The sequence below is a fragment of the Sceloporus occidentalis genome, unplaced genomic scaffold (genome assembly GCF_023333645.1).
Source record: "Sceloporus occidentalis isolate IW3139 unplaced genomic scaffold, rSceOcc1.0.p SCAF_4, whole genome shotgun sequence".
NCBI lineage: Eukaryota > Metazoa > Chordata > Lepidosauria > Squamata > Phrynosomatidae > Sceloporus > Sceloporus occidentalis.
The window spans coordinates 98,382,678-98,409,590 of record NW_028316984.1 but is presented as its reverse complement, the minus strand read 5'-3'; the positions used below and the strand labels follow the sequence as shown (position 1 = coordinate 98,409,590).

Genomic DNA, 26,913 nt, shown 5'->3' with positions numbered 1-26,913 from the left:
GGAGGACAGGGGGTCTTGGGGATGTCTCATCCATAGGGTCATCATGAGTCGAGATCAATTCGAAGGCAGTGAACAAACCCCTTGGCAGCACATTTCCATAAATTGTACACTTTATGCTAGTAAAATGTTTGTAATTAATATAGTTGCTGTTATTTCACATGTATATGTTGTAACTGTAAATAAGTACCATCCACTGGTTTAAAAGATGAAAACTTTGTTAGCTCTTTTGGTTAAAGATATGGGGAAAAGTCAAAATGAACTGCACCATAGTTGACATTAGGCTCCTATCCCAAGTATGTCAAATGGCAGACTTATTGTGAGGAGAAATGGTGTGTGGTGCGTGTATCTTGGATGTGGGGAAATACTTTGGATGAGGTGGTGGGGAAATACTGTGGGGGAAATTGTGAGAAGTGGGGCAAGTCTTATAGAGAGAAATTTGGGGCTCAGAACTACTGTGCTGCTCAGAACTAGACTTAATGTTCAATGTGAGGTCTGACAAAAACAGAACAGAGTGCAACTTCTTCTTCCTTTGATCTGTACACTATAGTCCAGTTGATGTAGCCTAGGTTTGCATTAGCCTTTTAGTCTGCTGCATTACATGTTGGCTCATGCTTAGCTTGTGGTCTCACGGCAGGTTTGAAACTGGGGAGTAAGGATCCTTCCTGTTTGTCATTTTCCAGGCTGGAGTCTTTTGTGTCAATAAGCATACAGGAGTCTTGAGATTTGGAAGTGGGGAGTAGATCCTTCTTGTTCTCAATTTCTGAAGCTCAAAAGTTTTGTGTCAGTGGGCATACAAGAGTCTCCAGCTTTGGGAATGGGGAGTAAGACACAGCCTACTCCTTACTTTCAAAGCTGGAGACTCTTGCATGCTCACTGACACAGAAGGCCCCAGCTCTGGAAGGAGGGTGTTGTGTGCACATTGAGGCCGTGACCTCACGCTTTGGGAGAGGGGTTATTGGTATTGATTCTTTGTGCCTCTGACTCCCAAATCCCAAGGCTGCCATATGTACATTCACACAACAGCCTCTAAGTTTTACTTGGAAGCAGAAAGAATGGCTGTGAGGTGGTGGTGGCAAACTTGCAAATAGGGAGGGATAGCTGTACTTAAAGTGTTAAAATTAACTTGGAATGGACTCAGTCCAGAAATTCTGGAATATAGGGTGGGGCATAACTATATTTTTACTATTACATTATTGCTATATTATCATTATTATTATTACAACAACAAAAATGCATAGGACTGACCTGGATTTATTTTATTTAAAATATTTATACCTTACACTTCCACCAGCAAAACAAGAGCATTAACAAGGATAAAGCTATAAAATGGTCATTAATAACTGCTATTCTCTCTCTCTCTAAGCTTACCAGCAAGCTGAGGGATAACTATCAGTAACTACCCACAAGTGCAGCCAACCACACAGATATTTCTGAAGAAGCCACTGCCTGCCAGCAATGGTGGAAAGCCACCATGTGGCACCGCCACAAGCAAGACAAGTGCAGGCACGGGAGCCCTGGTGGCGCAGTGGTTAAATGCCTGTACTGCAGCCACTCACTCAAAAACCATAAGGTTGCGAGTTCAAGACCAGCAAAAAGGCTCAAGCTCAACTCAGGCTTGCATCCTTCTGCGGTCGCTAAAATGAGTACCCAGACTGTTGGGGGCAAATTAGCTTACAGTTGTAAACTGCTTAGACACTGCTTAGGCGGTATGAAGCGGTATATAAATGAGCTTGTTTGTAAGTGCCACAGAGAGTTGCCCTTCCCGACCACCTTTTGTTTCTCTCTCTTGCTTCCATCCTTCACTCCACCAATCATCACCATTTCCCCCACTCCAGCCATGAGGGGGAAAGAGGTGGTGAGAACATGGAGGAGGAATGGGGAAGGTGGACTAGGAGAAGACAGCTGCCCAATTAATGGCACCGCATTGAGCTGGTGCTCTCCTCTTGTTTCATGGCTTTCAGACATGCACGCCCACAGGAAGCAGCAGCTCCTGTTTCTCAGCTTACTCCATTATTGATTATTCCACCATTACTAAAAAACATTGTCTACTCCTTATTGTCCTGCTGCATACCCCAGGTTGGGAACCACTGGTCTAGAGGGACACTGATGCAGGCAGAGACCATTCCCTTTCTTGGCCATGTGGGTACTGGGGATAAATGGCAATAAAAGACAGATAATAAAATTCCAGCTCCATTAACAACAGAAAAATAACTTCTCTTGAGATCCAGGCTGTCCTTGGATATCAAATAATGATATTTGTTACTCTTGCTTCAAGAGACTAGAATCTTTGTGAGCTGGTTGACAGAACTAAATCTCTAGCTGTAAATCAAGTTACTTTGTGTTAACATGGCTGTGTTATCTATCAATATACATTAATAGTACAAATATATGACACTGTACAGGTAAAGCACTGTAGATGTTTTAATACCACTTATTCTTTTGTCTTCATTTTTTTACAGATAAGAGTGGATGCTGTCTGTAAGTACCATTCTATCATGTTGTCCACATTTTACTGTTTTGATAGTTAATTACAAATTATGACTAGTAACATGCCTGTATAAATGCTCCGAAAACTCTGCAACCCATGGCCTGTCCCCCAAACCAGTCACACAATACCATTACTGCAGTTAACTTTTTACCTGAGGTTAAGTAGTGTTCAATAGCTTTCCAATATCAGAGTGTATGTTACCTTTAATATAAAATTGTTTACTTTTGTAGATCTGCAAAGATGTAATGTGCCTGATCTGACTGGCCCTGTCACAGGCTACAGTCTGTTCCTAGTATAATCTCCACACATTCTCAGTACCTGTAGAAAACCTAATCTTTTCATATTCCAAGCAACAGAAGGTGAATGAGAATGTGGCTCACTCATTTCACTCAGGACCCTACCCTTCCTTTTCTCTGCCAGTTTGTGCATTGCATCCATTGTAAGTTAAGTCTAGTCTCTTGTCAACTCAGAGCCTGAACAGCACACACACACACACACACACACACACACACACACACACACACACACACCAGCACTGTCATTCCTGTGCCATTCAGAAAAGTTTCTTCTTATCCAAAGCTCATGTAAGGGACAAGATGTTTTTCCCATGCTTGATAATAATAATTAAGAAAAGAATATTGTATTATAATACTTACTTAGTAGTGGAAAGTTTAGTTACAACAAAAGACTGTAGCTATTGTCTCCTTTTTCCTGTATAGGTTCCAGTGAATGCAGTTCTATAAATGATGTACAAATATCAGCAACAGAAATTCAAATCCAATTGCCTAGCAGTTTTATTATAAGTAATGTAACTTTTGCAAATGGAACAGAAGTGAAGATTCCACTAGGGAATAGTTCAGTATCTGGACTTGATTCTGGCATAGAGTATATTATTTATTTTACAAATTCTACTGACACATGCTGCAGATCCATCACAACAAGTAAGTGATATGTTAGATGTTCAAAGAGACGTATGTGAATCTGTATGATTTGTGAAGTGGTTCTAATAGGGGGAACTTTTCTTTTGTTAATATTTTAAATCAAGATAATGTCACTTGGGCTTCTCATACACAGGAGATTCAGTTGCAACTGTATGGCCAGCATCTGACTTGCATAGACAGCTGCTCATACAAGCAGTCTAATTAGGATTTCAAAAGCATATTTCACTTGGGGGCAGGGGATCCTTGGGAGGTTCCCACAAGTGACACCTTTGCAGTTCATCCAACTGCAGGAAATTGGCTGGACATGTCCCTGCTGATCCCTCCACTCCCAGACAACATGTGTTGAGGTGTCTGTATAAGGTGGGCTTGAGGGGAATTTTTGTTGCCGTGCAGTGACCAAGAAAGTGAGTTACAATGTTGCAAGTCTCTTTTACACTATAATAATTCAGGCTGCTAGCCTTTTTTCAGGATATGGCAAGCATGTGTTGTAGCAGGCATCATCACAGAAGTACCTTCTGTGTTAAGGGAAAGAGTGAATACTATCTCTATTTTTATACATGCTTGGCTCAATTCCTTTTGGGGCATTATTCTGTCAGTTATGCTTTTTATACAATTGCATGAGGAGATACCAAGCATCTCCTTATGAAAGCAGTTTCCCATTTGCTCATAGCCCACTGGTTTGTCTTAAGCCTTAAATGCTAGGCTGGCATGCAGACACAGCTCTGCTTCCCACCTGGGATGGCAACCAGAACATAATCAACTATTGAATAGGATTTCACCTTTTCTGTTTTAAAAACATTTTTAAAATGTACTTCCTATTTAGGAACACAGCTTTAGCTGAGTTTTTTTTTTTTAAAAAAATCTTAGTTAATCTGTTTAAATGTTGCAGCATTAAAACCCAGCCAGATGACCCTAACTGCTATGTAGCCAGATAGCTTTATTATGTGAGTTGCATTCCTTTCCTTTCCCTATCGTGTAAAATATAAAATTGCAATTCTAGGTTTTGTCTGCTTAGTGGTAAGACCCATTCGGTTTGATGACATTTATTCCCAGATCAGTTCTATCTAGAATTGCAGTCAGGCAGAACAAATCCTGACTTTTATCTCAGAGAGATCCAGAATCAAAGTTTCCAGGATTTGTTGTTGTTGTGTGCCTTCAGGTTATTTCTGACTTATGGTGGCCTGAAACCTATCACAATTAATCTGTGCTAGCTCTAAGACTAGCATAGATTCCCAGTCAGTTTCAGGGAATGGCTCAGGCCCAGGAAAGTTCAACAAGCCTCTCCCAGATTACCCTGACACAATTTTTTTGTGTATCTCTCTCCTCCACACCCCAGTTGTCAGGGAGGAAATTACTACAGAGATGGATAGGAGCTGGATAGAGAGGATCTGAAGCAAGATTACCCATTCCAAGGCTAGACCTTTTTCTCCACATAGACGTTAGAAGGAATAATGCAGTCTGTAATATGACTGCTGAAAGATACCCCACTAGGCAATAAAAGAATTTTCAGGGTTTACTCAGAATGGTGCCAACCTATATAATCCCATTCACTGTTGCTTGTCATTGCTTCTTGATGCTTTCCCATCCAAATACTTTCCTAGCTTTTAAATGGAAAGGTGACAACTTTTATCTTGCTTGCAATGTGAGTGTCTTGCTTGCAGTGTGGATTGTGGCATTAGATGTGGATAAGTCCATCCCCCTCATATCCCCTTGATATGTTTCTAGATTCTCACAAGCGACAATATCACAGTATACTGTTATAGTGCTATTATTCCACTTAAATTGATATTGTGGGTTCCTATATAGTCCTGGGAGAGGCATTTACAATTCTCAGCTAGAGATGTCTTAGGCCTCACTAAACTACAAATCCCGTAATTCCATAGGAGGCAGCCATTGCAGTTAGTGGAATAATAGTGCTATAACAGTGTGGTGTGTTATTGTATAAAGTCATTTTCTTTTTCTCATCCAGTTGTTAACTGGCTTGAAACAACTTTGATTTATGGTAACCCTATGAATGAGAGAGAGAGACCTCCAAGGCACCTATCATCAATAGGCTCAGGTCTTGAAGACTCAGGGCTGTGACTTCTTTGACTGAGTATTCGTCTGGAATGTGGTCTTCCTCTTTTCCTACTCCCCTCTACCTTACCAAGCACCATTGCCTTTTCTAATGTATTCCCATTCCTAATGTCTGATTTTTGTACATTTATCCTCTGACACAGAAACTGGCCTGTTTGCCCAGTGTAATATTGAAGGGCACTTTTGATAGAGGATATATGTCACCAACATTTTGTGCTTGGCACTGCATGATTAGCAAAACATTTCATTGATCTTTTTAAAAGTGAAACAGTAAGAAGTACCACCAGCTTTTGACACATGTGGTCATTCTGTGTCAGAGTCCTCGTCTCTGAAGTGTTTTTTTTTTTTTAAATATTCCATCCTGATTGATTTATTTCTCCATTCTGCTTTTAAAACTATAATACTGGTAATAAATTCTTCTCATGATTACCCTTTAATTTAATTTCACAATTTTAAAAAAAATCTGTAGTCTGTATTTTTAGTACCATTAATTCATAGCAAAAGAAAAATACTATTTAGTTGAATAATAATTGTACAACATAGGATTTCTTTCATACATTACTTTGTTTCTTTACCAGAACATTTAAAATTAAAATTGCATTTCCAGTGTACTTTAGATACCTTTCAATGTTTATATTAAATATGAAAATGTGTAGAACTGGAACACAACTAGAATACCCCCTTTTTAATCATAACTCATTTCTCATAGCACCATCTCAAAATGAGAAATTTTACTTTAATAATACAGATATAACCCCTTTCCCTCATTTTTTGAACAGAACCCAGTCCAGTTTCTGACATCCACATTGAAAACCTTAATGCCTCAACAGTGAGTTTAACTTGGAAAAATGATGACCTACATGCATCTAAGTACATATATTTAGTACAAATAGAGGGAAATGGGACTTCTTGGAATAAATCCTTTGATATCGCCAATGCCATAATTAGCAACTTGGAGCCTGGCACATTGTACACATTCAGCATCTTTCCAGTAGCAGCTGATAATAATACTGTAGGAGAGGCAAGCAATACCACTGCTTATACAAGTAAGTAAATTAAAATAAGAGATCTGCTGGGTTTGGATTACCATGTTCACCAAAAAGGTATATTCTGGTTTCTCAATATGAAAACAAACAAAAAACTTGGGATATGAAGTCTGTAATATACTAGAGCACTGTAGCTTTTCTGCACCTTATTATTTATTTAATTATTTAAAGATTCTGTGCATTTATTTTTTTTCCTTTTAACCCTCAGTTAATGTATATTCCATGTCATTTTGATATATCAGACTTAGTGTTAGAGACCCCTTTCCCGCACACAACAGATGACCCATGAATGAGTTACATATAGCAGCGATGGGAAAATGTAGCTGCTGGTCTGAATGCAGCCATCTGATCCCCCCCAAACCTTTTTTAAAAATGTTGAAAAAGAATGTCTGGATTATTTGTTGTTGTTGCTGTTGCTGCTTCTGCTGTGTTGTTGGCTTCTTCTTCTCCTCCTCCTGTGCTCAAAATGTCCCTATGTCTAAGAATCATGGGGTTGCAGTTTTTGCCTGAGTCCCCCCTGCAGATGTTTCATGCCCAGGAGAGACCTTTTTTCTAATTTGAACATCCTGGTTAGCAAAAGATCTCTCATAAGCCTAAAACAGCTTGGCAGGGGCAAAAATGTAGTGCAATTGTCACTCCATGCTCATAGAGCAATTTTTTTTCAGCATAAAACAGTTTCAAACAGCACTAAATGGGGAAGCAGTGGGGCAATGACAGGGGAGCAACCTTCTAAGACTTCATGGGGTCAGTACAACTCCCCAATCCATGTCAGCACCCCCCCCCCCAAATCATTTGGCTTTGGCGCTGACAGCGGACTGACAGAACTGGTTTGAAACTCTAACGTGAGCCTGATTTCTCCATGCCCAGCCAAAATCTCAACGCTATCAGTGCGTTGTCTCATAAAACTTTATTGATTGATTGATTGATTGCAACTATATCCCACGTTTCTCCCTAAAGTGCTGACTTGGGCGAGGTACAGATAAGGAGATGCTTAAGACAGATGATGGAAATATTTTGAATATTAACAACATCACCTGTATATTTGTTATTGTGATGAAAATTTTTATATTGGAAGAAAATGTTAACTAACCAAATGGTAATAATGTTGTACCTGCTTCATGAGACTTGGTACAGCACTAATTTAATATTGTGGCAACTTTTTCATTCACACACAATGCTAACCTCTTTTCTCTTTCCAAAACAGAACCTAGTCCTGTATTTGATCTTCATATTGCAAGTACCACTAATACCACAATAGCTTTGAAGTGGAATAATAATGATTCAAATGCTTCTAGTTACATGTACCAAGTACAAATTGAAGGAGACACTCCTACCAGGATGACATCTTCTAATACCACCAGTATTGTATTTAAGAACCTAAAACCTGGAACATCATACACATTCAAAATCTATCCAGTAGCAGCTGATAATAAAGCTTTTGGAGACCTTGAAGAGATTATTGTTTTTACAAGTAAGTATATTAAAGTGTGTGGTGATACATATTTACTGTGGCATTTTTAAAAACAGACAGACAGACAGACAGATTTCCTGTCAACTGCTATTCTAAGGTATACTGCACACATTACTGGGGGTAGTATGCAGATTAGTAGTCATTGATAACCTGTATCTATCAGTCATTTTAAAAATCATCTTTTAAATTTTACATTTACAGCCAGCACTGCTTTAGAATATTTCATAGTTTAAATAGGTGCTGTGTGCAATACTTCCTTGTATCTGTCCTAAATCTCTGATTTCTCAGCTTCATTTGATAACATCAGCTTTTATCAGGGGTGGGTAGGGAGGCGTCTGACTTTTTCCACATCATGCATCATTTTATGCATTTCTGTCCTCATTGCTTTGTTTTCAAAACTAAATAGGTCTTTTCCTCATTGTGCAGCTTCCCTGTTTACTTGATTATTTGTGTCCCCCTTTCTGTTTTTTTTAACACTTTTTTGAAGTACGGTGGTTAGAACTGAACACTTTATTGCACTAGAATGTTATACAAAGACATTCCATCATTAGCAGTTTTATTTCTGACGTTTTTCCTAAAAAAGAAAGAGAATTTGCCCCTTTCACAACAGCTATACAGTGAGTTAGGCATGCTGCAGACCAGTGTTTTGTGCTGGCCTGGCGCCGAAAGTAGGGCTCGAAAGAGCAGAGCGTGTGCACACTCCCAAGCCTTTTTACACAGGGCGTGTAAATGGTGCCATGCATGAGGAGCATCATGAGGGCGTGACACGACCTTTATAGTGCTCCTGTAGCACCGGCAAACGAAGCTCCTTTTCACGGCTTCTTTTCCCAGTGGGTTGGAGGCTTGGTGTCCGGTTGCTGCATCCCCAGCCCCACACATCCAGGGGCGCCACAGAGCTGCTCCTTTTGGGCTGCCCCAAAGTGTTCATTATACTGACTACTCTAATGCCAGGATCTCTATCTTGCTCAGTCAGTTCTACATCTCTAGTGCATATGTCAAGGATTGAGCTCTCCAAAAGTTGATAAACCACTACTCCCACTATGCTTCACTATTGACCATGCTGGTCAAGTTTGATGGGTGATTGAGTTTAACAACATCTAGAGGGCCACAGGTCTTCCAGTCCCCACGTTTTAGAAAGATTGATCCACAAGTCAAAACAGGCTTCATGGCCCTGCTGTATTGGACCTCACACAGTCAGGAGAGTGCTGCATGGGTAGGCACAAGTGTATATATGCCCTGCTCCCAAGGCAGTTTATTTGGATCCCTTGCTGAATCAATATTTTCCTTGTATTTGGGATGACATTATGCCTTGCAGTCTTTTCTGCTGCACGTGAAATTTTGTGGAATGCAGCATTTCAGCTACCAAGTATACCAGCAGAGGTATCCATAGGAAGCTGAGCTCAATTTACATCCATTCATTTTTAATGGGGGATTCTGAAATGGTAGCAAATGAATTATTCTGTGTGATAAGTAAACCAAAATATATCTTTTAAAGCAGTCTTTCTAGGAAAGTGTTAATAATGACAACTTTGCAAAATATACTCTTTTGATGTACAGGAAATAAGAGGTGGTAGTATTTGAACGTATTAAAAGCTTCTCCAATCTAATTTTACAAAGCTGAGCTCCAAAGTGAAAATCAGCAGTTTATCTTTATGCTCTCTCTTTCCAAATATAGTCATTATCTCCTCCAAATTATGATTCTGTCATTGTAACAATTATAGGCACCAGCTTGAAGCAGTATTGCCATGGTTTCTTAGACCAACTATTATCTCAGGAAGTTCCCATACCTTCTTAGATACAGCTTGTTTCTCCCTCAGTATGAATGAAAAGATTCTTTCCTTTAATTATTAAAATAGCATAGTAATGAACCTGAGTAATGAACTGTGTTTTTAAACTTTCATAACAAACAAGGTGACCGGTGTGTAAGGGCGTAGTGTATGAACTTGGGTTTTGTGAAGCTAAGCTAGTCTGGGTCTGGGCAGTGTCTGGATGGAAGAAAGCTCTGAATAGTATTTTGAATTCTGACATAGCTGTGTAGGATATAATAAATAAGAGTTCTCTGATAATTCTGTAATAATCATTAGAATGCTATTTCTAGCTTTTCTATTTTGGTTATCTGGACTGATATTTGTTGGATCTTATATTCCACTCTGAAATCAATTGAATATTTTCCTTGTTGAGCTGCACAAATACAACTTCGGGTATAATTCATGTTGGTTCCAGCAAACAAATAAGTCTAGAAGCCCCTGTAGATAGGGAAAGGCTTCTGGGGTGGGGGTGGGGAAAGGCTCTGAACAGTTTGTTTTGTTTTGCTTTTCAGTTTCTGTCCTGTTACTTTGGAAATTGTATTTAAGTATATTTTTCTTGGGAAAGTGCCCATAGCTTTCATCAGATTTTCAAAGTTCTCTGTGCAAAGTTATAAAAAATAAAAAGAGTAAAACAACAAGCATGCAAAAAATATTTTTATTTGGTCTATATTTTAAATTTTGTGAGTGAGTTTTACTACTTTGGAAATGAAACAGGGCAGCTGTTACTGTTTAATATTCTTTAAAAATCAGCAATTCTTAACCTATGGTCCACAGATCCCCAGGGGCCAGGATATCCTCATGGGATTTGTAAAGGCTTGAAGAAATGTTATCAGTCCTCAGGTGAAAGGCTAGAAAGTCATGGAATTTGGGGGGGAGAGAAGAGAAGGAAGGTGGATGGGAGAAGACAACTGACAATGCCACCCGCTTCATACGGCTTTTTGCAATTTGGGCACAACTGGTAAGAGGACTGGCCAGGAAGGCAGGCATCCAGACCACTTTCTGTGGACGTTTCTGTTGAAAATACTGTGGCATGGTCAATCCTGACTTTGGCATTCAGTGTTATATTTTTACACTTGAAGATCTTAATCTATTTTTTCAATAGCTGCCCTTCCAACTCCTAATTTTCTGATTTCTTGACTATTTTTGATTTATGGCCAGACGAAGGTATACACAGTATTTGACCTTTTCTATATCTTTGGGGCTTGACAGACCACCCAGAAAAGGCGGCCTATAGCCTCCCTTTTCTATGCTGCAAGGAAGCCTCACCAATCAAATGGCGCAGCCTCTGTCAAGACTAAAAAGAACCCACTGAAAACAGGTTCTTTTTAGTCCACGCGCAGGGCACCATTGTTGTGCTATTTGTACACCGATGTTACATTTGTACACCATTGTTGTGCTGATGTACACCGATGATACACGCATGGTGCGGCAACATGTGGACGCTGCAGCACGCCTGCATCATCATGCCATGTGAACGGGGCTGAGCCATGATGCACCGGCAGCGCGTAGTAGGGCTTAGGAGTGTGCAGATGGTCCACACACTAGAGCCCTAAAATCGGTGCCAAACCGCCACCTTCTGGCAGTCTGTGCCAGACCTTTGTTATCCATTTTAAAGTTATATGAGCTATCTATCTGTGGTCATTATTTTTGTTTTCTTAATGTTGAAATATAACTTTGCTTTTGCATTTTCTTCCTTGACTGTCTTCAATAGCTGAAATGCCATTTATATCTGTTCTGCCAATGCCATCTAAAATTGAGAAATTTACTTCCATTGAAACAGACATATCCCTTTCCCCTCTCTTAAACAGAACCCAATCCAGTTTCTTATCTCCATGTTGAAAATATCAGCACTACTACAGTAACTTTAAAGTGGAACAACAGTGATCCAAATGCTTCTAACTACACTTACCAAATACAAATAGAAGGAAATGGTACTTCCAGAAATGAATCTTCTAATACTACTAGTATAGTAGTTAGGAACCTGGAACCTGGAACACCATACACATTCAGAATCTATCCAGTTGTATCTGATAATAACACTGTGGGAGATTTGGAGGAGACAACCATTTATACAAGTAAGTATATTCAGATATGTGATTTTTGTACTACAGAGTCACTGGAAGGCAAAGGAGGAATTATTCCACAGGACAGAAGGCAGGCAAGGGCCCGGAGAGCCATCGAACCAATTTATTATCAAGACTTCTCAGAAATACAGGGTCTTGAGGAGAAGATCAGATCCAAAAGTTAACATTGTACAAGAGCACAGTGGAGTAATCCCAAGGCAGGCAGGGTACAGGAGCAAGGTATTAGCTAGTATTCGGCAATCAGTAGTACAGGAGGTCAGGTCAGGAAGCAAACTGGCTTGTTCCAGAAATTAACAGAGTTCAGCTGAAAGCCTGTGTTGCTAGATTGTACCAAGGTACAAATGGTTCTTTATTCCTGACAAGCCTCTTACTTCTGATAAAATTCCTTACTTCCAAGGAGCCTGGTTATTGGCGCACATACCAGTCTGTACCAATATCTGATATCAGGATTCCCTGGTATTTCATCTTCTTCTCACCTCTACAGCCCCTCAGTTATTTTTTAGAAATATCTGATGCTCTAAAGCAGACAGCAGTTGAAGGATCTCTTATGTTTCTGGTATCTGATCCCTGTCCCCAAGCTGCTCTAGTGTTAATGCATTATTTACATTTCTAGTTGGCAGATTTTTATCCCAAGTAATCTTTATATGTGTATTATTTTATTTTGATGCTGGTCTTTGACTGTACTAAAGAATTTCTTCTTCTTTCAATGCAGAAAGACAAATGTTAGTTTGAGTCCCTTGTATATGGTTGGGAGGCTTTGTTCTTTGTCTGCCAGTTTCTGTGGAAGGGATACAGTATTGTTCTCCCACTGACTTTTGTCTCTTAGCACAAATACATGAGCTTCTGAGGATATGGTCCAACCTGGCTTTGTATGGTTGCCATTCCTTGTTTAGCTTAGAATGTAGCAGTCAAATCCTGGCCTTTCAAAACAGTTAACAAATTTCAGCAAAAACATTTTTACTGCATACTTTATATATATTTTTTCATATTTAATGCCCTACCTTTACTCCAGTTAGTTCAGACCAACTCATAGCAGACTGAATTACAAATTAAGTTACGTTTCCTCTAGCCCAGTTTCAGCAGGAGTGGGGTCCTTGAATTGATGGAATATTCTCCCACATGAACCTTCATGTAGGCCAACACTACTATTGTGAATATAGGCTTACATTTAAATGTAACTATATTTTTTAAAAAAAAAGAAGAAGAAGAAGGATCAGGAGCTTCCTTGAAGATTGTACTGTAAATAATTGTAACAATAATAAACAAATAAACTTGTATAGTCATGGCTGCAGGAAATGTGAATACAAATCAGTTACAGATGTGTAACTCTAGGATACTGCCGTTCCTGTTCACAATTGGTGGTGTGAAGAGGAATTGTGACAGGAATTCTGATTCACACTGGAGATTGTTGAAGGGAGGGGGCAGAAGCATCAGTCTGCCGCATCCTGATCAAAAGGTGAAAAAATCTCCATTGGCTCACCAAATTTGCTGCCCAGTGAAAAAGGATTGGAGGGGTCAGGCCGGGAGATGCTACTTATGTATACTTAACAGAGGGATGAAACAGACTGACCAAAGAGGGTGGATTGGGGCTGCCCTGGAGCTATTCAGTCCAGAGGTGTGGCAAGCACACATGGCCCCAATCCGCCCCGCTGCCGGCACAAATAATGGAAAAGAGCCGTTCCATTTTAGGCTGGTTTTGGGCTGCCATCGGTGGTTCAGTGCAACCCCAGGGCAGCTTCTGGGCACTCTGAGGGCATGCACCGTCAAAACACCATGTCCCCAAAGGGGCTGGAAACCGCCCCCGTGTGATTGCCCAGTGTGATGTCTGGGTATCTTGGGGATGTGTGTCATCCAAATGCCACGCCCCCAAGAAGTCATGCTGGGTGATCACATAGGGGCAACTTCAAACCCCTCTGGGGACATGATGTTTTGATGCCCTGGGGTTGTGCCATCAAAATGCCACACCCCCAAGTCGCCCAGAAACCGTTTTTTCCAGGCCATCTGTTCAGCCTCTTTGTGGCTGATCTACGATCTTGGCCCCTATCTTTGTTAAAATATTTTTCCAAAACTATAACAAAAAATGTTAGGGTAGTGTATAGTAATAACAGTTTACACCATTTAAAATAATTTAAAACTTCTTTCCTTGCTACATTTGGAGGACAATAGCTGACAGAGGAGAATGTTTTTTGTTAAAAATTGAGACTGAAAGATGGTTAAGATGATTGAAAGAAAATGGATTTCAGATATCAAAGATATCTCCTGAATTTATATCCGTCTACTTACCCATTAACTTTAATTGTCAATTGTGTAAGAAGTTGTTTGCCCCTTGGTAAGTAAAGTAGGAAAGTGTGTGCAACATGTGAAAATGGCTACTTGTAAGTCACATTTACCATGTTGAAAATATTGTATGCATCAAGAAAATATTAGCTAACCACATTATTTTCTAATGAATCTGTGTTAGGACCAAATCACAGGGCGATAATACTTTAATTCATGAACTCTTTCTTAATCAGGGCCTAATCCAGTTTCTGACATCCACTTTGATAACATCAGCAGCACAGCAGTGAATTTAATATGGAAAAATGGTGACCTACATGCTTCTAATTACACTTACCTTGTACAAGTACAAGGAAATGGTAATGCCTGGAATGAATCTTTTGATACCACCACTGCAGTAATTCAGAACTTGAAACCTGGAATATTCTACACATTCAAGATCTATCCAGTAGCAGGTGATATAACTGTGGGAGAGCCAAGCAATATAAGTGCTAATACAAGTAAGTAAATCAAATTAAATGATGTGCTAAATTCAGATTGTGATTTTTTTTCCTTACCACAGAGGTAGTTTGGGATATCCACAGTGTAATCTTTCTGTTCACAAAGTTTGTAATTTGCTAGAGAACTACAGTGGCCCCTCTGGACTCGCGGGGGATACATTCCTGCTCCCTCCCCCTGCAAATCCAAAATTTCTCCAATATTCAAGTCCCATTGTCCTGAATGGCAGGCTGCCATTGGGAACAATGGGACCCCTCCCCCCTTCTTCCCTCCCCCCCCCCCGGTGCCAGGGCCTGTAAGCCACACCAGCCACATGGAGGCTAGCTTTCCCAGCAGCACTTGGGCCCTGGTGTGAACACACACCGCCCCCGAAATTGCAGCCAATTGACATATTGCGTGCCCATTTGCTGCAGTGGAGGGGGTGGGGTGTGCACACACTGGACCCCCGAGTGCTGCTGGAAAAGCGAGTCCCCATGTGGCTGGCATGGATGACAGGCCCCGGTGGCCCTAGTGCCAGGGGCAAAAAGGAAGGGAGGGAGGACTTGCCATCTGTGAATGATCAAAACTGTGAATGACAGGTCAGTGGATACTGAGGGATGAGTTTATACATTTTCTGCACACTTGGTAATACTAAAATAATTTGCATGTTATTTTAATAAAAGGGAATTACTGTTACATTCTATTATTATATTTCAGATTTATTTTTATTTGCTTTTTTCTTTTACAACAGTTAGTACCACCCAGTAGCAGAGATTCTTGTATGGATTACAACTAAAAGAGAAAAAATTGTTAAAAAGCAAAACTTTAAGGCCTAAATATGGCATAAAAATTAACAGGAAATAACCAAGTAACTCATAGTACCACCAGAAATCAAATAACTCATAGGATCAAATAATGCAAAGCCCCACCAGAAATTAAGCACTGAAGTCTTAAGCACTGAAAATGTGAGAAGTTCTATAGATATCACACCCACAAAAATTAATTTTAAAGATGAAATATTAAAACATGTGGGGAAGTGTTTTCATCACCTGATGCCAAAATAGAGCAGATTTTAAGAATCAAGCTAATCTCTCAAGAGAGCATTGTACAGCTGGTACAGGTTGAGTTCCTCTATCCAAAATATTTGGGACAAGAAGTGTTTCAGATTTTGTTTTTTGTTTTTTTGTTTGTTTGTTTGTTTTGGAATATGCATAAAGAGATATCTTGGAGATGGGATCCAAGTCTAAACACATAATTCCATTTATAGTTTTTGTGGGTTTTTTGGGCTATGTGGCCATGTTCTATAAGAGTTTATTCCTGACGTTTTGCCAGAATCTGTGGCTGGCATCTTCAGAGGAATTCCATTTATGTTTATATGCACCTTGTATACATAGCCTGAAGGTAAATTTATATACAAGAATTTAATAATTTTGTGCATTAAACAAAGTTTGTGTACATTGAACCATTAGAAAGCAAAGGTGTCACCTTGTCAGCCACCCATCTGGACAATTTTGGATATCCAAAAAGGGATATTCAGTCTATACTAATGTACAGTCATCTTTCTACATCTGCAGATTCAAGTATCCATGGCTTAAAAATATTTTAAAATATATAAATTCCAAGAAGCAAACCTTGATTTTGCCATTTCATGTAAGGGACACCTGTCATTGTATTTAATGGGACATGAGCATCCACAGATTTTGTTATCCATGGGGGGGGGGTCCTGGAACCAAACCCCAACAGATACCAAGGGTCCACTGTAATGAAAATAAACAATGATGCACGCCCCGACGCTGCCCTGACACCATCGTCATACCGTCCACCTGACCACACAGCGGGCAGTGTATAGCGCTCCTATTTTTAATTGGGCCTAGAAATGTACTGGAAGCCAATGCAGATGACAGCGCACTGGCTCAATATGATCACACCACCCAGTCTTTATTGAGCATTTGCTTGCCCTGTTTAGGACGAACTGAAGTTTTCAGGTTGTTTTGAAAAGATTTCCATTTACAACTGATTGCACTAGGCAACCAGAGTGTAGATAGCTGTAGCAAGGCTATCTCGAACCACATGGGGCAGTAGTTGGTGTGTGTGTGGTCAAAACACCCATGAGCTGTATCTCTGTTCTGCCTGGTTTGAGACTCAGTTTGTTAGCCCCCATCCAGGCTGATTTAGAACACTATAATCCCCACCAGGATTCAACAAAAAAGTGACTTGAGAATGGTTTGAAAGCCACAACTGACGATAGCTCTTATCTCCAAATAACCTCACCCAGTGGTTTCATGTAAATCAGGGATGGGAATCATGCAGCTCTCCATGTTGGAATCATGTTGGACTCCAACTACCAGCATTCCTATCAACTGACTGTGCTAGCTAGGGCAAATGGGAACTATGTTCCAAGAATATCTGGAGGACCACATGATTCCTGCTGTAATGTAAATGCTAAATAATATGAAGGAGAAAATAGATCCCCGTTGCATCCCAAAAATACAGAGGGCTAGAATAATAATCCAATAGAACCAGTGTGGTGTATTCTCTGTTTAGCTACTGGGTGACCAAGGGCAAGTCACATAGTCTCAGCCATGGGGGAAGGCAATGACAAACCTCCTCTGTACAAATCTTACCAAGAAAATCCGATGGTAGGTTTGCTTTAGGGTTGCCCTAACTTGGAAACAATTTGAAGGCACACGGCAGCAACAACAGAATAATAATCTACCTACAGGAATCCACTAATGAAGTAAAAGTTAGAACCATAGCAAAATATTCCTGCAGATATCCTCCACTGCCTAGCCAGAAGAATACCATGGTTAATTGTATCAAGAGCTTCTAAGAGTATAAGCCAATCTCATTGCATCATTAACTTCTAAGAATCCAAGCCAATTTGGCCAAGCCATTCAGCACAGTCTTAATTCTTCTCTTCTCCTTTCAAGAAATGTCAGTTTTTAATCCAGTCCCAGTTGGAAAATTTGATTCCAGTTTATTTTCCTTCATATTTTCTTGGATTTTGTGTTCTTTTTACCATATTCATATATATACGATACTTGGGCAAGTTACATTCTTTTAGCCTTAGAAGAAAACAATGACAAACTCCTTTTGAACAAATCTTGCCAAGAAAACCCCGAGATAAGAGTCTCCTTAGCAGAATTGCCATAAATTGGAAGTGACTGGAAAGCATGCAACAACAATAATTAAAAATGTCATCAGATTTTTTGTGCTGAAAAGTATTCGAAGACAATATTAGCTAACTAAATGACAGCAACACTTTATTTGTTCAAAGAGTTTTGGTGCTTCACAAATTTAAATTGTGACAAGCTTTTCATATTTTGGACAGAACTATTTTTTTATCTCTACTAAACAGAACCCAGTCCAGTTTTTGACATCTATACTGAAAATGTCAGAACTAATTCAGTAACATTAAAATGGAATAATAGTGATCCAGATGCTTCTAACTACACTTACCGGATAAAAATAGAAGGAAATGGCACTTCCAAGAATGAATTTTCTACTACCAGTAGTTTGCTAATTAGCAGCCTGGAACCTGGAACATTGTATAAATTCATCATCTATCCAGTAGCAGCAGATAATAGCACTGTTGGAGATCCAAATGATACAACTGTTTATACAAGTGAGTAAACTATGACAATGGGAATTAGCAGTCACTGCATTTCTGTACTCTAAAGGTAAATCCTATATATTCCGATTAAGGAGAATATGCCAATTCAGATAGATCAATCTGAATAATTAAGGAAATTTTAATATTAAAAATTATATGGTTATTTCCCTATCTTGTGTACAGGTATGGTATTTTGGATATTTTAAAAACAAGGAGTATGGATCTATTTAGACAGGGCTGGATCAATTGTGGTCCTGTCTAATACTGTTAGACTGCAACTCCAATATACCCTTGCCAGCATCGCTGAGGCTGAGGAATTGCAGCCCAGCAACATATGGAAGGCCACAGGTTGCCTATTCCTGGTTCAGTTATGGCATAGGAACACAAGCATAACAGCCGTGTTGTTTAGATAAAGGTTTCTCTCATCCAGTATCCTGTACATCACATTAGCCAGCCATATGCTTCCACAAAACCTATAAGCAGCGTTTATAAGTAATAGTCCTTCCCTTTTATTCCTCCTTCAGCTTTTCTGCAGTCCCTTTATCATTCAGCAACTGTCCTACTTGTTTGACTAGTGTTATTAAAGTTCTGTTGTTGCTGCAGGGTCTCCTCCCCCGACGCCAAGGTCTCTGAGGGAACTCTGGGAAGGCATTTTAAAGGGTCCTTCACCCACAGGTGCCCTCTGCTGCTGGGCTGCTGTTGCTGCACGTTCTTCTTAGTTGCCCCCTCTATATAGAGACCCGTGCATTCTATATAACTCCTATTGTCAAGTATTTACCGGGAAGGGAGAATCAATTTTATATTAAATATTTTTTAGCAGACCAAAATGAAGATGTAACTAGCAGAGTCGCTAAATTTCTTGCAGCTGCTATTACCCTTCAGAGAGGCTATTTAAAACAGATTCAGTGAACTCTGGAAGTCTAATTATGACTGATATTGTTATTGCAGACACCATGAAATTTGCTGTATGAAATTTTATCATATATAAACTGATTGACGAGGCTTGCCTATATAGTTATAGGATGGTCTATAGGGTTTTTTTTTATACTATTCTATTATTTTTATCCATTTCTGTTATTGATATGCAGACTATTCTAAAGAGATTATTTGAAACATTTTTACAACTTTTTAAAACACCCTGCAAGTTGACACATGTTAGAGTTTCTATGACTGTATAAGTGGTCATTATTGTATTGTATTTTATCGTTGTGCTGGCTGTATGCCATTATAGATAGATAGATAGATAGATAGATAGATAGATGATAGATAGTTCCTTTTTTGGATGCAATTTCCAGCATTCCATGTGAACAAAACAGGAGAGACCTTGGAAAAATTTACTTTTTTATAGACTCCAGGTCCTAGAATTTCGTAACCAGCATGGCTATTCCCCATGTTGCCTGGAGGATTCTGACATTTGTAATCCAAATAGTAACATTTCCGGGGGGGGGGGGGGATTCGATTCCAATTTGTCTCCTTTGACATAGTTGTCTTCTTCTCCTCCTCCTCCCCAGCACACCCCCGTGGAGGTTTTTGGCAAACCAGGATGTAAAAGCCACATTAGCATCATCTACTGGTATCTAAAAAAGGCTTACAAAAGAGGAAAGGAAAACAATTGCAATAATCCCACTAAATTACCAATTTGTTAAAAATGCCAAGAGCAGTTAATACACCAGACCACAAATTACGATTGCAAAAACAGTTGCTTAAAACACTCACAGGAATTCCTTTCTCAGACAGGAAACAGAAGAAATTTCTCTCTCCCTTCCCTATAACCAAAGCAGTCCCAGATAACATGATCTATTATATCCTAAACCCTACATAAATCACAAAGGTCCATCCCTACCTGTCCAATTACAAGCAAATTTCTACGTGCTGTACCATACCCTGTGAGCACCCAAACAGGCAGGCCTACCTTACTCAACCCCATTGTTCAAAAATATGGAAGTCCCTCAAAGGAGGACAAAAGGGAAAAAAAACTTTACAACCGGTTGTCCCCAATTCCCACTGTTGTTGCTATTCACTGGACAGACAATCTGTAAGGCAGATTTTGCAATAATGTCTACTAATTTATTTTCTCATATCCAGGCATCTAACATAGCTCTAAACAAATTCCCATTAAATGGATCTCTGTATTAATTGTCCAGATTTCATTAATAGCAGCATTCTTGCAGATCACCCTGCCAGCTTGAATGCTAGAAGTCCAGAAAAAAGCAGCCCAGATAGCATAAAGATGTGATTAGGACGGGATCATGATAAACATCTCATTCCCACTCCAGTGCCAACAAAATGGCCACAAATTTTGCAGTCCTTTTTGAGATACGATTGGATAATCTAAATTCTTTGCAAACTCCAAAACTAGGAGTAGAATGAGCAGGACTTGTACTACCTTCCATAGAATCCCAAGAACCTGCCATATAACCAGCACAACAAAAAATTCTTTAACAGGAATTTAAGTGAATATATTCTTAAATCGGTTCCTTCAGGTCAGCAGTGCCACTCCATTGAGAGCCCAGGTGACATACTGTAGGTGCACACTCCATCAAAGGTGTTGGTGGGGGAGCTATAATCACCTAAAAGAAGCTGGGGCAAATTCCTGAGAAGCAGAAATACTGGAGATATTATATTTATCCAACAATTGCCGTACTCTAACAATATGGGGAATATGATGAATAAATTTCTCAAGGGCACTGAATTTGCAACATTTATAATAAAGAATACAATAGGGACTGTTTTGGCTATTGCTCAATTTATCCCATAATGAGAGATCTATTACTTCATGCCCAAGATTACATAGCCATTCCCCACCAGCTCCTTGCAGAACAGAGCAAGCATTGGCAATAAAAGTTCCAGTAGTTTTCTGTAGGGCCTTAGATTGAATGTTACCAAGCTGATGCAATAAAGTAGGAGAGACTGATGAAAAGAACTGACAGCCACAATCTAGCAAAAGCCAAATATAGGCATTGTGAAACATCAGTTGAATGTTCTTATCTGCTCCCCATTTATTTCCAGACACTGCTGTCAGCAAATTCAATCTATCTTGCACTTCTGAATTTAAAAAGTGCACTTTCCAAGTTAATTTAGGTCCAAAACACACTGCAGAAATAATCCAGTTTGAGTCCACTTTAACTGCACTGGTGTGGCGCCAGAACTCTCTGACAGAGAAGGCTAAAGGTATCATAAAACTACAGTTCCCAGAATTCCCTAGCAGTGAGTCAGGGCAGTTAAAGTGGTCTCAGACTGGATTATTTCTGCAGTGTATTTTGAACCTTAGAGTTAAAGTACACCCCCAGAAACTTAAAGTTAGGTTTTGTTTGACTTCTTTCCACATATAGAGTGAAAGCAGTTGTATAGGAACACTGTCGTCTAATAAAGATCATTTAAATAAAACCACTGTTTTACTTAAAGAAAGCCAAAAACTTCAGAAATCACCCCATTCTTCCAATTTATTTAGAACTTCATTAAGTCAGGCTTCAGCTAAACAAAGAGATCACTTACAGAACCACAGAGCACAGGCCTTGGCGTATAAACAGACCCAAACACCAAATGGGACAACTAATGGAAGATTATAATATTAAAAAGAGTTGGACTAACTACACTCCTCTAAGGGATTTTGATATTGTCATTACTCTCATGTTTCTTTTATCATATTTAATCATGTTTGGATTCTTCATGTTGGATTCTTTTCATATCATTAATGCAAATCACCTCAACTGAAATTACCTTATCCTGAGTAAATGAACAGAGCAGATGTGAGGTGGATGTGTTCTTTGTAAGAGGGGCAGTATCATTGAGGATGTTAACTCGTCTGCTGCATATGTGAATATCTTGTAAAACAAGCTCTTCATTGGATGCTTAAGTTGACAGAAAATTAATTGCAGATATCAAGAACAATCACCTAAATTTGTATTGTTATGATTTTTCTTTCTCTGACAGAACCTGATCCAGTTTCTGACATCTTTATTGAAAGTTTCAGTTCCACAGCAGTGAATTTAACCTGGAAAAACAATGACTTACATGCTTCTAATTACACATACCGAATAGAAATAAAGGGAAATGGCACTTCCAGAGATAAATTTTCTGATACCACCAGTACAGAAATTAGCAGTCTAGAACCTGGAACATCATATACATTCAACATCTACCCAATAGCACCAGATAATAAAACTTCAGGGGAGTTAAACAATGTAACTATTTATACAAGTAAGTATGTTAAAAGTGCTTCTTGATTTCAGTTCACTGTATTTCTGCACCATGAAGGTACATTGCATAAATTCACATTGTGGAGATGTACGGTGTACTTGACCAAAAGATGTTTACTGTAAGTAGGCAATTAATGCATTATTTGGTTAAAAAATAATGTATATGTATATTATTGCTAACAGTAGGTGGTAAGATATTTGACACTCTAAAGCAGTGGTCCCCAAACTGTGCCCTTTAAGGGATTTTGGACTTCAGCTCCCAGAATCCCAAACTATTGGCCAACATGGCTGAGACCTCTGGGAACCGAAGTCCAAAATCTCTTGAAGAGCACAATTTGGGGACCATTGCTTTAAGGGAAGAGTTTGAAATTATTTAGAAGCTTATTTAAGATACATATAAATGAATAGAGTAGATATGGTGTTGACTGTTCATGGTTCTTGTTAATTGATCTCCTCTATAATTATTTGTATTAAACGTACTGCCTCGCTACATATAGGAATATCTTTTTAAAAATACTTTCATTCACACATAATAAAGTTTTAAGAATAAAACAACATAGAAGGACAACAAACATATAAGCCCCTTAATCCCCTCCATCTAAACTACAAACTTAGATAGGAAGGATTTTTTAATGAAAGAAAGGCGGGTTACAGACTGCCATTTAGTACGTATTCTATACGTACTAGGGTTAGGAAGGGGCGGTGCTTCCGCACCCCCTAACCCTAGTACGTATAGAATACGTACAAGATGGCGGCGCCCTGTTCATACGGGCGCCGCCATCTTTACATATCGGATGCTGTGCGTCCGAACGTGTCGCGGTGCTAATGACGTCGCGAATGCGCCCCTGGCGCCTCGCGACGTCATTAGGGCGCCGCAAGAAGAAGCTCCATTTTGGAGCTTCTTTTTTGCTCCGTAACGGAGCCGCGCGGTTTGGCTGCGATGGCTCCCTTACGGAGCAAACGGCGGCGGCGGTCTATAACCCGCCAAAGAGTTTGTTATAAATATGTAAAATATGCTTAAAGCAATTGATAGAAAATTGATTGCAGATATTAAAAACATCCCCTGAATTCATGCCATGCTAGTTACCCAGTAAGTTTAATTATTTTTAATTGGTTCTCTAATAAGTTGTTTGTCCTTTGACAAGTTAAGTAGAAAGAGTAGAAATGCAACACAGAATGAGCACTCGCAGCTAACCAATCTCTGTCAGTACCACATAGCAGCTTGATAATGTTTTATTTCACTGTTTCTTTCTTGAGCAGGGCCCAGTCCAGTTTCTAACATTTATATTGAAAGCATCAGCACCACAACAGTGAATTTAACATGGACAAATAGTGATCTGCATGCTCCTAACTACACTTATCGAATACAAATAGAAGGAAATTATTCTGTTGGGAATGAATTTTTTGATACCACCAATGCAGTAATTAACAACCTGGAGCCTGGAACATCATACATATTCAACATATATTCAGTAGCAGCTGATAATAAAACTGAAGGAAATCCAAACAATGCAACTACCTATACAAGTGAGTAAACTAATTGGGGTGTGTGATGGGTTCTGATTACAACATATATCACAAGCATGCATTCCATACATTAACACTATGGAGTTAAACAATTTATAGCCTGATTTATATAATGTTCCGAAGATTTGTAGCACAGATTGTCCACTCAATTGATTGTCTATATTATTTTAATACAATAGATTCACCATTGTGCATTCTGTTGTTTTATTCATTCTGCTTTTGTCCCTCTAAAGTGGAGGTTTCTGAGCTCAGATTTTTGTTAAGTTTTACTTCATATTTAGTGCTACCCAATAACAAGGTGAAACCATCATAAATGAACAAGCAAAATGTTATTGTTTTAAATTACTTTGCCACATAACATAAGTTTGTGGTTTTTAACATTTGTCAAATTTTAAACTTCTTTTGTGTTTTTGAAATGAAACATGGTATAGAAGTGTCTCTATAAATAAATAAATATATCTTTTCCTTTCGTAACAGTGCCTAGCTCAGTGTCCAACATCAACGTGACAGATGTCAGTACAACAGTGGTCAACTTAACATGGAAAAATGCTGACATGGCTTCTCTTCAGTATTCCTATAGGATACACATCACTGGGGGGACTGATGAGAATATGACATTCCAAACCAGTAATGCTGAAATTTCAAAGCTGAGCCCTGGTACTAATTATACATTCAGCATCTTCTCTGTAGCAGGAAATGGCAAGACTGAAGGAAGTCCAAGCAGCATAAATCACTGTACAAGTAAGTCTGTTATATACCAGGGCGTGTAGCCACCAAACAAGAAATCGTTCAAAGAAGACAAATAAATGATTGGTACAGAATAAATAATGCGCCAGGGATAAAACACTGAAAATGAGAAAGAAGCCAATTTCCTTTGGGGGGAGGGGAGGGGGACATATTTAAAACAATACAAGTTAAAAACATTCAAAAGTCAAAATAGAAGTACAAATATAAGATTAAAACAATTTAAATGTATGAGTTAAAACATTTAAAATTTAAACTATTAAAAATCATTAAAACTATAAATCATTGTTTTTAAAACAGCACCATATTGAAAGCCCAGTTTGTCATCAGTTTGTAAAGGCCTGGCAGCATAAAAAATAATTTGACCTGCCACTAGAATGAGAGCAAGGACAGGGCCATCCTGGTCTCTCTATGGACAAAGTTCCAAAGTCTGGGAGCAGCCACCAAAAAGGCGCTCTCCCTTGTCCACCTCAAATGAGCATCAGAAGGTGGGAGAGCAATAAGGGCTTCTCCAGATAATCTTAGTACCTCAATGGGTTCATACAGGGAGATACTGTGGCCTGTTACAGACAGCCAAAATAAAGCTGCTTCGAGTCACAGTGGAGGTATGGTGTTTCAATGATGCATGCGTCCTAAGAGTCCAGAAGTCGCACCAAAGCCACGCTCCAGCCTGGAGCGTGGCTTTGGTGCGGCTTCTGGACTCTTAGGATGCATTCATCATTGAAACACCATACCTCCACTGTGACTCGAAGCAGCTTTATTTTGGCTGTCTGTAACAGGCCACTTTGAAATAACCTAGACCCAAGTCCCACGAGGAGGGTCAGTGCAGCCAAACACACATTCGTAGTGTGTGCCAAGCAATATTATTAAAAATAACTCAACCAGTGATATTGTTCATTTTTTATGTTTTTGAGGTGTACATTTATGACTAAGGGTATTAAATTTGCAGTCCATATGTCTGCCTAGAAGCAAGGCCCATTGAATTTAGTAGAATTTACTCTGAAGTAAGTAAATACATGATTGCAGCCCAAATTGACTCATCCACCAGATGGCTATTAGAGTTTGAATTCAAGGTGAGTTTTTGGTCTTTAAAAATAGTGAACATGCTTTTTGTCACATTTTGTTATTTCTTCACTTGGTTTTCTGGGATAAATAGGGTCTAAAGTTGTAATATGTGAAAATTAGTGTGGAGCAGTGGCTAGAGTGCCAGACAGAAATTTGGAAGGTCTAGATTCTAGTCCCTACTGAAGCTGCCTGTGTGGCTTTGGGCTAGTTGCTTTCTCTTTCAGTATGATCTTCCCTCATAGAGTATTTTTTAAGTTCAATGTGGAAAGGAAGAGAGATGTATACGCCATTGTGAGCTCTTTAGAGGAAAAGCAAAATATACATGCAAAAAATTAAAATAAAATAAATGCAAGGAGATAAAGTAGAAAGGGGCATTGTGGGACAGTTTTAATTTCCTAGCATTTTGGGGTGAAACAGACCAGTTCCTTGGAGCTGCCTCTGGCCATTCCAGCCACGGATAGCCCCGACTGGTATGGGACTGTGGCAACTGGACAGGCAGCTCTGAAAGCAGGCTGCCACCACAGTCCCAAACAGTCTGCCACATAGATCGGACTTTCCCCGCTCTTCCTGCTGGCAGCCCAAGGCCGCCTTAGGTGACCTCAAACCAGCTTCTGGCCACTCCAGGGGCGTACGTCATCGAAGTGGCTGGAAGCTGCACTTTTTGGCCAATCTCCTTCAGGCCTTTGTTTCCCTTTACATCCGAATGTTGTGTGTTAATAAAACAGTCAATGTGATCACTCCATTTCTTCCTATTTGCTTGTAGATCCAGCACCAGTGGATGAACTAGTCTGTAAACCTGTGACCAAGCAGCCAGAATTGATATTAAACTGGACTCCTCCAAATGGGACATATGAAGGTTTCAGAATTGAAATCTTAAATAACATTTGGATGGAAACGCTTAACAGAGAATACCAAACATCAGTAAAAAGTCTGAATTACTTTACCAACTATACTGTTACAATTATAACCCGTTCATGTGGAAAGGAGAGCTCACCTACAGAAATTAGATGCCTTACAAGTATTACTGGTAAGTCAAAGAATTCAAAGATACGTATAGGTAGAGTGGATAGTGGACATCGATTTGTGAATTACACTGC

At 39.4% G+C, this 26,913-nt stretch overlaps 2 protein-coding genes across 2 annotated transcripts in view; both read left to right on the top strand.

Annotated features, from left to right (window-relative positions):
* LOC149314394 (oxysterol-binding protein-related protein 5-like) overlaps positions 1–26,913 on the top strand; it is a 642,611-nt gene that overhangs the window by 308,942 nt on the left and 306,756 nt on the right. The gene's annotated exons all lie outside the window — the stretch shown is intronic.
* The window catches only part of PTPRJ (protein tyrosine phosphatase receptor type J), a 132,732-nt gene that overhangs the window by 73,542 nt on the left and 32,277 nt on the right, over positions 1–26,913 (top strand). The window contains exons 2-12 of the mRNA XM_089521018.1: positions 2,460–2,478; positions 3,208–3,429; positions 6,285–6,551; positions 7,756–8,022; positions 11,639–11,905; positions 14,428–14,691; positions 18,027–18,293; positions 22,215–22,481; positions 23,741–24,007; positions 24,485–24,748; positions 26,580–26,843. Coding sequence (XP_089377144.1) covers positions 2,460–2,478; positions 3,208–3,429; positions 6,285–6,551; positions 7,756–8,022; positions 11,639–11,905; positions 14,428–14,691; positions 18,027–18,293; positions 22,215–22,481; positions 23,741–24,007; positions 24,485–24,748; positions 26,580–26,843 — 2,635 coding nt within the window. The remainder of the gene's footprint in view (positions 1–2,459; positions 2,479–3,207; positions 3,430–6,284; positions 6,552–7,755; positions 8,023–11,638; positions 11,906–14,427; positions 14,692–18,026; positions 18,294–22,214; positions 22,482–23,740; positions 24,008–24,484; positions 24,749–26,579; positions 26,844–26,913) is intronic.